This window comes from Podarcis liolepis (genome assembly GCF_965112155.1).
Source record: "Podarcis liolepis genome assembly, chromosome: 10".
NCBI classification, from domain to species: Eukaryota; Metazoa; Chordata; class Lepidosauria; order Squamata; family Lacertidae; genus Podarcis; species Podarcis liolepis.
This window is the reverse complement of record NC_139562.1, coordinates 69,033,709-69,045,364: the sequence shown is the minus strand read 5'-3', so window position 1 is coordinate 69,045,364 and position 11,656 is coordinate 69,033,709. Positions and strand designations below refer to the sequence as shown.

Sequence of the window (11,656 nt, the reverse complement as noted above, 5' to 3'; positions counted from 1 at the left end):
GAGAAGTCCACTGCTTTCCAACAGAAACACAGCTGAGCAAGTTAAAAAGAGGGAGCAGCTGCACAAGTTACAACACAACTCTGGGATCCCAGCATGTCTCACCATTTGTTTCTTGCAGAAGCAATTAAGAAAGCTTTCCCCAAGATCTGTGCAAATTAACTGCACTTAAATAGGTAGCTTTAGACTGATTTAAAACTCTGAGGAACACCCTCGTCTAAAGGACGAAATAATTATTTCATCACATGCATCTTACTGGTCTTAGACATGTTGTAACCACAATAAAGCAAGAGAATTGTCAGACCATTTAAGCTTAATTCACAATTCAGTTTGAATAGTATAACAGAACAAGCAGTGTCTCAGTCTTCTGTTGGTATTGGCACCATGTAAGTCCATATACTTTAACATGAAGTTCAAGCATTGAACTTCCTTATCCTTTTTTTATATATAAAAAATCTATAATCCGCTTGCTACCCCTGAAGAGGGGAGACGGACAAGGTAGTGTCCCATTTTTCTCGTTTTTATCTCTCAAGCTTGCATAAATGTGCAAAGATTCGTCTGCTAACCTCTAGATAGCATACCGCTCTTCCACTTTGTATGCTCTGAGATTCTGCTGGACTTTAAAAATGCAATAAAAGAGGCATTATTAGATGTGTAAGCAGGGGCACATTCTCTTTAGAAATGCAATTCTGCTGGGCAATTTGCTTCCTATACAACACAGCATACATGTTCGACAGGATCACACCAATATTTTCACTATGTTGACACACTCTTACGTGACAAAAGATGAATAATTACCTGTTTTTCTACAGCAGCCTTTCCTTCTTCCCTTGTGGTGGATGTAAGTGCTTCATTCAAGCACTGCAGACTAAAAATAAATTATTGAGCGATATTTCAGATCTAGTAGAAAGCTGAAGGTCAAAAAACGTAACATGTAGGTCAGGAATGCATACCTTGCCAATTCCAGACGATCACACAGCTTTTCTACTTCTTCCATCATCTTAACACATTCTGCCTCACTGTCAGAAAAGTAATTCCAGTTCTGAAAGAGGAGAACACCATATGCTTTATCTTCAGATTACAGAAAAACAGCAAGTAGAGGCAACAAGCAATGTTTGGTTTGGGCATTTTGGCTGTAGTAATTCTTTATTTAAGCAAACCGCTTCCATGAACAACATCGTTATCGAAAGTTGAACTAACTTTGCTTTTCAGAGCAGAAAGCACTGAAGAATTAGCTGATTTCTGACATTCAAATGCCTAGTATTTTAAGCTCTTGATTAATTAGTGCAAAATATCAGCGACACATACGTTGGCTAAAATTTATGCTTCTAGAATTGGATTTTGGAGAACTTGTACCTCTTGTCATGTTGACTATCAGTACTACAGCGTCACTTAAGGACGTAAGTATTTCCCCCCATAAAATACACGTTTGTGTGTGCAAGTTCACCTAACGTAATGCATTTTTGTATATTATTTTTGCTAATATGCACATTTTGTGTGCATGTTTCCCCAATGCTCACTTTTTTATTTGGATAACTGCAACTGTTCATTTTTAGCATCCCTTCTGGAAAACTATATACAGTGGTACCTCGAGTTACATACGCTTCAGGTTACAGACTCCGCTAACCCAGAAATAGTACCTCAGGTTAAGAACTTTGCTTCAGGATGAGAACAGAAATTGTGCTCTGGCGGCCGGTGGCAGCAGGAGGCCCCATTAGCTAAAGTGGTGCTTCAGGTTAAGAACAGTTTCAGGTTAAGAACGGACCTCTGGAACGAATTAAGTACTTAACCCGAGGTACCACTGTATAGTTACCATAGCCTTCATATCATGCCTCAGTTCACAAGGATATTTTGAATAAGAACATCAAAAGTAAATGTGAGGCTTTATAAAGCTTTAAAGAAAAACTCTTTTAAGATATCAAGGTCGCTTCTCCGAGAATTAGAACTAATGTAGAGTGCTGTTCAAACCCGATGTTCTATGAGCTGGATGTTAGAAAGCTGATAAAATTTATATTTAACTATAGCAGTACACATATACCTTGCAGGTTGTTCGCAGTTTTTGCCTTTCCTTTTTAATTGCTTTTTTCTGAATATCCTTCTCCTTTTTCACTAGCAGCGCTTGTTGTCTAATTTCTTCCTCTTCTTTTTCCTTGGCTAATCGTGCTGCTTCTAATTCTGCTTGCCTTTGCTGAAACAGAAGAAAAACTATGAATCAGTAAAGTCTGATACCATATCTATGCCAAGTTAAAAGCAGTTTGTGATACTCGGTTCTCAAAATTTTAGGTATTCTTACTAGCAAACCAACCAGAGATGCCTATTTGTCATTATTTCAAGGCCATGACCTGAATTATTGACCAAATAAATAACTGCATCATTCCAGTAATCATCTGTGCTCCATGAAATCTTTCAGCATGACAGGTCTTTAGCAAATGTGAACGTCACAAATTCTTACAGCTAATGAAACAGGTTTAAATCGGTTTTTAAACACTTGCTTATCTCACGTTTTGGCACCAGAACACACCCATCACTTGAATTCAAAGATATTGTGTATTTGTTTAGGTGGAATACCTATTTAATTAGGTGGAACAAGGTGTCTTCTAGGAAAGCACAATTTATTACATGGGTCATGGGCCAAGACAAAAGATTATTATTGCTATATTATTATTTCAATTTATTACCTGCTCTTCACTCTAAGGTCCCAGGGCAGGTTAAAACTATTTTATATACAATTTAGAACAGTTTGTATTTTTCAATTGTATGCCTTCAGTCACAAAAAATAGGGTGGGTCATGAAAATATACATCTCAAGTTTCAAAGACTAAGGCAGAGGTGCGTCCAGCATTTGCTGAAAACTATAATGAAGTTGCCAGATACACCTCTGGCAACAAGCATTATCAATTTGGAGTGATATTCAGGGGGTGACAGCTGTGTCTGCTACTATAACAACTTTTCCTTCACCTCCTTTCCGCTGCAGCCCCCATCCATAAAACCAGCTATGGAGAGTCGTCTACAGGGGAGTGGGGGGGGGGCAGGCTTCATGGGGGGAAGTGAGGAAGAGGAAGCCTTGCTCTGCTAGCAGAAGTTCATAGTTCAAGCCAGTTGAATACCACCCAATGTGTAGTTTTGTCAAGGCTGGCAGCACACCAAAACATTTTGTACACCAACGCTTTCCAAACTTTTCATGTAGGTGACACACTTTTTAGACAAGCATCATTTCACAGTGATTTAGTTTTACTAGCAAACCAGAGGCTAAACGAACCCCTTTCTTGCCCCGAAAGGAGCACAGGGAGTATTTGCGCGACACACTTAACGTGTCGCGACACAAGAGTTTGGAAAGCTCTGCTGTACGCATTCACACTTTTTGAATCCTTCAAAACAAGTATAGATTGAAATGTACTCTGTCACGCTCCTCCTGTTCTTTTCGTTTTGCTTCTGCCTTTGCTTTCTTTTCAGCTTCTTTCTTTGCTTTTTCTTCTTCCTTGAACTTCTTTATTCTGGGATCACAGCTGTATGCGGTGTCTAAGAAAAGAAAAGAAAAGGTGTCTGTGAAGTGAACATATAAAGGCTGAAATGTAATGAACGGGTCTTGACAAAACTGAGTTCACACTTACCAACGAGTGTCCTTATTCTATTCATCTCTTCCTTTTTCCTTAATGCTCTAGCTGCTCTGTTCTGTTTTTCAATCCACCTCCTCTCATCTCGACTGCAGAGAGAGATGAGAGGCGTTAAGTAGAAAGCACTTCTATGCTCAAGCACATCTCAGTATAAAATCATTTTGGGAAATGTTGTAAAACTCAAGAGGAACAGCAGCACTTCCACAAATTCCTCAGTGAATACGATCGTATTCAGTAAAGCTTCAAACAGCTTCGCAAGTGATGCCTTTTGATAAAACCCCAATTATTGTATTCAATGTACCCTGACACATACCATGGGTTTACCATTGCCTGAATAAGCTTCTAAACTTTGGCTAACCGAACCCTCCCTCCTGGTACATTCTTCCTAAGAACAGAAAGCTTTCCTGTATTTTATTTCTGTTCAAATTTTCCTCCAATAAGCTGGGGAATGCTTGCACAATACTGAGATACTAGAGTAGAGAACAGGACCGTTCTTTGGACTGATTATCTCCGAGAATCTATACTGGGCCTATTCACAAGGCTTATTCTGCTTTGTTATTCAGTACCTGTTATCATTAATAAGATTAGTGTAAAATCTGTAACACAGTCGAACCTCTGTTTATGTAACCCTCTGGTTATGTAACCTTCGGGATGCGCACACGGCAAACCCGGAAGTACCACTGTATACTATGATACGCAAGTTGAATTTCTTTGGTGTATTAACTTTGGTGCTTTTATTTACATACCATTCTGCTTTTTCTTTTTCTTCTTCGTCTAAGTAAGAAAACTCCCGCCAAGAATCAAAATTATACCTAACATACAATAAAGTAAGAGAGAGAAAGTTAGTGCTACGTTGATGCCTAATCAAATGTCGCAATAGTGGTGTTGCAAATTCTTCATTTTTAGTTTGCATTCTTAATTTGAGATTGTACTGCTAGTTCTCTGGTGCATACACTTTATCAAGCTTAAGGAAATCTACATGCCATCAGAATATTAATGAACAGCTCATTCTGATTATTTTATGCTGCAGGGCAAAATCTTATGATATGGGAAGAACAGTGCCTCCAAAGAAAATGGAGATGGGGGTCAGATAAGCATTCTGCTTCCTACATTGGCCCCTCTCCCCCTAGCAATTTTTCTGCATTTCTACGTAACCACAGCACAGAGCAATAGAGATCAGCAATGATGTTAACATCTGGTCACATACATCTGTTTGCCACTAAATAAAAACTTATGTGGTTCCCATAAGTCACAAGCCATCAATCTGAAGATCTCATATCACAACTATTCCAGGCTTGTCTTGACTAAAGACTCTGCAATCCCACTATTTATATATATGGCAGTCTATTTTGGGGGGAAGGAAAGTTTCAGACTGCAACAGGGTTGCAATGTTACTTCCTGGCCCCACCCTTTATTCCTAAGGAAAAGTTATTCAGTGCTCTTATGTTTTTATACTCTACGGACTTGTACAAGTGTAAGAGTCTTGTTTATTTTTATAGACAAGTTTTCCCATACAGTTTTGACATGTCACATAAACTTATTTCAAAATGAGGAAAAAGAAAAAAAGTTTGCTTACCAAAATGAATAAAATGCATCTACCTCTTCAAAGGAGGAATTTGTGTCCCCAAGCTTAGGCACATTTTTCTTATTTGACCATCTGTAGCAATTAAGACATACGCAGACACTCACTATGATGAAAAGTTGGGTGAATTCATTGACGAAACAGTAACTTTGACTATACATTAATGCTATATCATGTGAGAATTTAATCTGAAATATATGGATTTGCTTCTCTAATCCTCTGAACTCTACAGACCATAATTGATAAGACTTCAATGAGATTTCAAATTCAGAAGAAGTGAGCTTAATCTTATTCTCAAGCAAGTAGCGCAAAGGAAACCAGTATCAGTGTTCCATCTTGGTGCTTACATTGCAAAATGACTCGGAATGTTGAGATAGTATAATCTATTATTTCTACAGTATTAGCAAACTAAATTAAATTTCTATACCTTCATCCAAGGATCACAGAGTGATTTACAATATAAAAACACAAAAATATTTAACATAGTAACAAACAAAACAAAGTGTTTATTTTAACCTAGCACTGCTGGACTAAAAACATCCACGACAGCAAGATGCAATATAAAACTGTACACTGGACAGAAACCAAGAAACTGAGCATAGCCTCTCCTCCATTGCTCTGACAAAGAAAATTATTTGTGCGCCATCGTGAAGGCTAGGCCTTGTGAAGCAAGTGACCGTGGAAGATGGCCAAGCACTGAGGCTGCATTAAACAATTAGAACAGTTCTGGAACCAACAGATGGATCTGCTCTACAACAGACTGCTCCAATGGTATCACCAGTGTGTGTTGCTAGGAAACAGCAATAAGCACACAAATATTATTTTGGTACCTAAGAGTGAGATAACTGAGTGCGAGTTCAGTTCAAACACATCAAACCACTAGGCATGTAGACACAACTCTTATCTGCATCTGACCACTATTAACATGCTCAAGCTTGCCAAATGGCTGGAATCAAAGACACTTCTAACACAAAGACACGCTGCCAATAAGGCAAAGTGGGAGAAAATCTCCCCTACAGCCTATAATATAGCTTACCTGGCATTTCTTTCAAAAACCGGGGAGAAAACTTCAAAGAAGTTTTCCTTTGCTTCACTTTTAGAAGGAACAGTGTTATCAAAAGTAGGATCTATACTGTTAAATGCTCGTCTCTTCAGAGGATCTGACAAAATTTCATAGGCTGGAAAATGGAATTACAGTAAATAATCAATTTACAGTAAGGAATCAACTTAGAATGGGAGCCAAGCTTGGTTCCCACTCCAAAAGTGCCTTGCTTCTCATGCACTGCGAATGCCCAGCATGACTTTTTCTGAACTAACATGCAACGCACAGCCATTTCAGAAAATTAGCTTTGTGGACTGTGCTGGATGGATGAAATAACTATTCATATGTATCCAGTCCTCAGAGCCAATGAAGAATCCCAGTGACTGCATTTACCAATAGGTTTGGTGAATCAATAGAATAAGATATGCACTGCGTGTTTCTGTAACATGCTTAAAAGCTATCATTAGGACTTCTGAAAAGGGGATAGAGCACAATTCTAAAATCATCATTACACCAGTTTTCCCTTTTCCAAAGCTCCCCCAGTTATTGCAATTTCTGGAATGCAACATTTCAGAGTCGTGACAAGAGCAATAATTGGATAAGAGGCTGCTTATCTTTAGAGCAGCTTGCACATATACACAAACTAGGAATCTAAAATCATGAGTAAGCATAATTCAATCAATTATTTCATAATTAATCTAAGCCTTCACACACAAGCCCTCTCATCTGCATACAAGAACAATAAGGAGCACAATAACTTGTTTCAATGAATTCATGATTATTTTATTAAGCAGCAACATTATTATTATTACTGAGACACTGCCAACAGTTCCATTTGCTGGAAGATCTGTTCTTCTAATATGTGTTTTATGTAAGCAAGAATCACAAATATACTGAACCATTTTATGCACAGTCATATAGGCTATGTTAGCTGATAACTAGGACTTACCTTTTGTTATACAAGTAAAGTAGTCGTTGTCACCTTCACCTATCTGTTCTCCTGCTGCTTTTCGCTTGTCTGGATGGTGTTTCAAAACCATGGCTTTATCTATGGGAGGAGAAGGAAATGTCAACTTCAGAAACACCTCCCTTCACCTGCTTTATCATCAATTGCATATTGCCTGTTTTAAACAGCAAAAATGTTTTAAGCAGCAAAAAGTAAACAAACAGCAGCGATACCCTGTACTTTCATAAGACACCCCATGAGTTGAACCATACGACATATCTGTGGGGTCATAGCTATCCTTAATGAAGGACAGAAATGTAAGTAAAATTATTTCCCCTCTCCCTTATATGAAATGCAAAGTGGCAAAACAAGTACTGTATTTTTTGCTCTATAAGACTCACTTTTTCCCTCCTAAAAAGTAAGGGGAAATGTGTGTACGTCTTATGGAGCGAATGCAGGTTAAGCAGCTATCCCAGAAACCAGAACAGCAAGAGGGATCACTGCTTTCGCTGCGCAGCTATCACTCTTGCTCTTCTGGCTTCTGAGATTCAGAATTTTTTTTCTTGTTTTCCTGCTCCAAAAACTAGGTGCGTCTTGTGGTAGGGTGCGTCTTATAGAGCGAAAAATACGGTACTTTGTGGTGTTTCACACATATTTAAGGTTTCAACATCTCACCCCACACATTAATTTCTGAATACCAATTATACTATAACTACAGTATTGAAAAAATGCAACTCTGCATATGCAAAGTATTGTATTTTAGGATGCAATCCTAACCATGCCTATGGGGATGAAAGCCCCCATTAACTACAAATGGGTTTGGGCTGTGAATGACCCCCAAACCTTCACACCACCATAGCTGATTTAGGCTGATGCAGCAGTTAAGATCAATCATTTATCAGCCTTTCAGTATTTTGTGTGTGTCTGGCATCTCTAAGTTTTGAACTAAATTGCACAAGGAGTTACATTGCATCAGGAGTCTGAGTTACCACATAAAAATTACAAATGGACCACAGGCTGCATGTGTGCATAGCTTTGCCCCACCTTAATTTCAGGTGTTTTACTTCAATTGGAAGTCAATGTAAAATGCATCTTACTGTTTTACTTTAGTTTTGAGACTTATCTGTTATTGTTGATCCCTGAACACATGTATTTTAAAGTGTCGTCCTCCCCACCCCATAATCATAAGAGTCCTAAACTAACAATGAGACTCTATGGCTCAGCTGAAAAACTGTGCCACAGCAGTCAAAGCCACATTCTTGGTGTCCTTTTAAGTGAGCTATTCTTCCTTTATGAAATCAACAGCTTTCAGCGCAGCACAGAACTGTTCATATGACCTGAAACATTTTCAATACAAAAAATGAATGTAAGGTACTTACGAGCAGCTTTTATTTGTTTCTGAGATGCCTTGTATCTTATATGTCCCAGCCCAAGAACTGAATAATGATCCTGATTCTGAGAGAAAATTGCAAATATCAACAGCTATTTATGGTGAGTAGCAACTATTGAGCAGCCAAGTGGCAGAGAAAGCTAAACTACTTTTTCCTTCTTCTGTTTTCTTGCCACTTTTGCCTTTATTGCCTTTCCTTATCCCTACAGCTCCTCCATCCAGGTTTTGAATAAGGAATTTTAAGAGACCTTAAAAAGGAAAGAAAGAAGAAGAGAGGGATCTCTCACTTCATGGGAGAGGGAAAGAACACAGGTAGCTGCTACAGTGTGGTGCCCTACTTCTCCAACTCTCTAAGAGTTGCCACAAGAAAAGTATTAGCAGAAAGAAATGTGAGCACAACAGAACGAAGCAAAAGAAAAAGAAAAGAGTTAAATGAAAACAGGTATGTATAAATTAAGCACAAGGCAGCAGCAATGCCTGTTAATGGAACTTTAGAAGGCAGACTTCCATATTGCCACTGTTAGCTGATCTGACCAGACCTTCATATTATATGTTCATCATATATTTTCAAAGCTTCTATAATGTTATATTTTTCCACGTGACCCACTGACACTGTGCTGTAAGCTTAGAACTATTTACTTAGCATTAGCAACTGGGAAAGGAAACCTAATACCAATCTGAAAAAAGGAGAGGGCACAAAATGCTATTGGGCAACTCAACGGGGCTTACTCCTACATAAGTGGGATTGAATCTTGAATTTCCCTGAATTAATTTTTGTGTGGCTGAAAACAATCCTTAAGATCAAATCACACAGGGAATAAAAGATGAAGCAATTATCAAGAAGCAATATAGAATATATTGCTTGAAGCAAAATAGAAATATTTCAAATTGTTAGTACTGGTAGGAAATCTTCACTAAAAAAATGAACAAATACAATTGTAACATTAGATCATATACCTTCCAGTCCTTTGGATCAAGTGTTTTTAACATAGGAAATTCCTCCAGCTGCAATTCTTCATCTCCTGACTCTTCAGAGAGCTCTTTCTCATCTTCCAGTTCCTGGAAAGAGGCAGAAACATGTATGTTTCTCCTCTTAATAAATGCTTCAAACCATCTTCCCACAGGTTCAACTTGGCAAAGCACAGAAGCTGTGAATAAAAATATTACAAGCTTAGGAGGCACTTCCACTGAGCTAAAATCTTCACATTCACCCAGTACCAAAATCTGGACTACCTTGCATACATTTATTTGGCCAAAAGTATGTGCTCTGCAAACATAAGATGCAGCAAATCCTAGTTTGGCGTCATTAAGGTATCATATACACGAATAAATGCACTCTTATTTTGCCCACTTCAAGCCAGCCTATAAAAACATTATATACCACACACACACACACACTCTACCAGCTATTTAAATTTGTTGTAATTCATCAGCAAACTCGTCTTTATAATTGTCATTACAAGTAGATATTTGATAAGTAGATGTTTGAAAAGTAGTTTAATTAGAAATAGGTCACTTGTAAAGTGCTTTTAAAATAAGCACTTTAGCTGATTAACTGTATTATAACTGACGCATTTCTACCATACTTAGGGTAGTAGATGCTGTGTTTTAGTCAGTTACATGTCAGGGCAACACGGCTCTTCTATCCCCCAAACTGTAGGTTGCAATCCTACAGTTTGTAGACTATACACCTGCTCAACCTGCAAGAAGGGCTTTCTTCTACCGACATATCTGCTTTGGATGTGAGACTTCCCAAAAAGATGAGGACTTGCTTTGTTCTTTTTCTAAAAAAATGCATGAATAAGATCGGCAGTGCTGCACTAAGGTAGGAAACAGCGCATTCCGCCCATGGAGTTAACACCTAACTACATGAAGAGAAAAAGCAGGAGAGATCTTCTGCCCAACAATCTCAGTAATATGTCCAAGAGGCAAACGAGCTAAAAACCCCTCCATGCTGCATAACCTTCTAGAGCCGCGGATATTTGTGCGACAGGCGGAAATTCAACAGGGGCAGCTTCTACCAGCAGAAAAGCTACATCGACGGGGTACCGGGGTGAATTTCTGCTCCTCTTATGCAGCTCCCGCGGGGGAGGCGGCAAAACCGGGGCGGCGGGGGGGGGGGAAAGAGGGAAACAGCCGGGGGCTTTCAGCGCCGGAGAACCGACTAATCCCCCACCTCCCGGCCTCCGCTTGCCCCCCAATCGCGGCGAAGGCCTCGTGAAAGGAAGCCGCCGCCTCACCGGGGACTCGCGGAGAAGTGGCCCCCCTGCGAGGCCCCCGGAGGCCGGGAAGAGCGGAGGGGAAGGAGGCGAGAAAGGAGAAGGGACCGACCCGAGGACAAGGCTCTGGAGACGCCGGTGACCTGCCCCTCGGAAGCCCCCCTCAGCAGCATCGCGGCGCCGCCCAGGGGAGGCCGCTCCGTCCCGGAACAAACGGGTCCGCCGCGGGTGTTTCTCCCCTCCGCCGCCGCCGCCGTCGGCCTTGGTCGCGGGTTGCCAGGAGCCGGCGCATGGAAGGACCCGGCGAACACTTCCGGGGCGGGCAAGCGCTTCCTGTCCGCGGCTTCCTGTCTTCCGCCTCGCCTCGGAGCGCGACGGAGAGGTTCCGCCGCACAAGGGAGCCGCAGGCCTCCCTCTCTCCCCCGCCCTCCTTTTTAAACGAAAGGAAGGTCGCGTCGCCCATTTAATGAATGTCCCTGCCATCTCACATGTTGTAGAGAATTAAAGTTTTGTGATTTTTTAAACTGCGCACAGGGTCTTTCCCGCTTGAAGGACTGAGGGCCGCAGATACAGACGCAAATAAACATTTTCTCTACAAGCGACAAAAAGGCCACAACAAGAAGTGGTTTATTCCTGGGAACAGCAAAGAAAACAAAGCCCCAAACTGTCGTGAATGTCAGAAGTGGGGGGGGGGTTTGGGGGGGAGGGGATATTTCTGAAGAGATTTAGCCCAGTCAGTAGAAAAAAACACGATGCTCTTCATCTCAGGGTCGTGGGTTCAAACCCCTCGTTGGGCCAAAGATTCCTTCATTGCAGGGGGCTGGACTAGATGCCTCTGGGGGTCCCTTCCAACCCCACAGGTCTCTG

The 11,656-nt window shown here is 40.5% G+C and overlaps 1 protein-coding gene across 1 annotated transcript; it reads right to left on the bottom strand.

Moving 5' to 3' along the window:
- Nucleotides 1-524: 524 nt before the first annotated feature.
- Nucleotides 525-11,112, bottom strand: DNAJC2 (DnaJ heat shock protein family (Hsp40) member C2). Its single transcript, XM_083464099.1, has 12 exons — nucleotides 10,902-11,112; nucleotides 9,528-9,718; nucleotides 8,560-8,635; nucleotides 7,184-7,282; nucleotides 6,229-6,370; nucleotides 5,187-5,267; nucleotides 4,357-4,422; nucleotides 3,608-3,699; nucleotides 3,394-3,515; nucleotides 2,036-2,185; nucleotides 951-1,039; nucleotides 525-865 (listed from the first exon to the last, which is right to left on the bottom strand). The coding sequence occupies exons 1-12, from the start codon at nucleotides 10,960-10,962 to the stop codon at nucleotides 754-756; spliced, it is 1,281 nt and encodes a 426-aa protein (XP_083320225.1). The 5' UTR covers nucleotides 10,963-11,112; the 3' UTR covers nucleotides 525-753.
- Between the last annotated feature and the right edge of the window lie 544 nt (nucleotides 11,113-11,656).

Excerpts from the sequence above, each read along its gene's own strand:
- DNAJC2 (XM_083464099.1), bottom strand. The coding sequence starts at position 10,962 with ATGCTGCTGAGGGGGGCTTCCGAGGGGCAGGTCACCGGCGTCTCCAGA. Across the intron at positions 5,268-6,228 it reads GTTTTTGAAAGAAATGCCAG|ATGGTCAAATAAGAAAAATG; the intron begins GTAAGCTATATT and ends TAATTGCTACAG. Across the intron at positions 4,423-5,186 it reads GATGCATTTTATTCATTTTG|GTATAATTTTGATTCTTGGC; the intron begins GTAAGCAAACTT and ends ATTGTATGTTAG.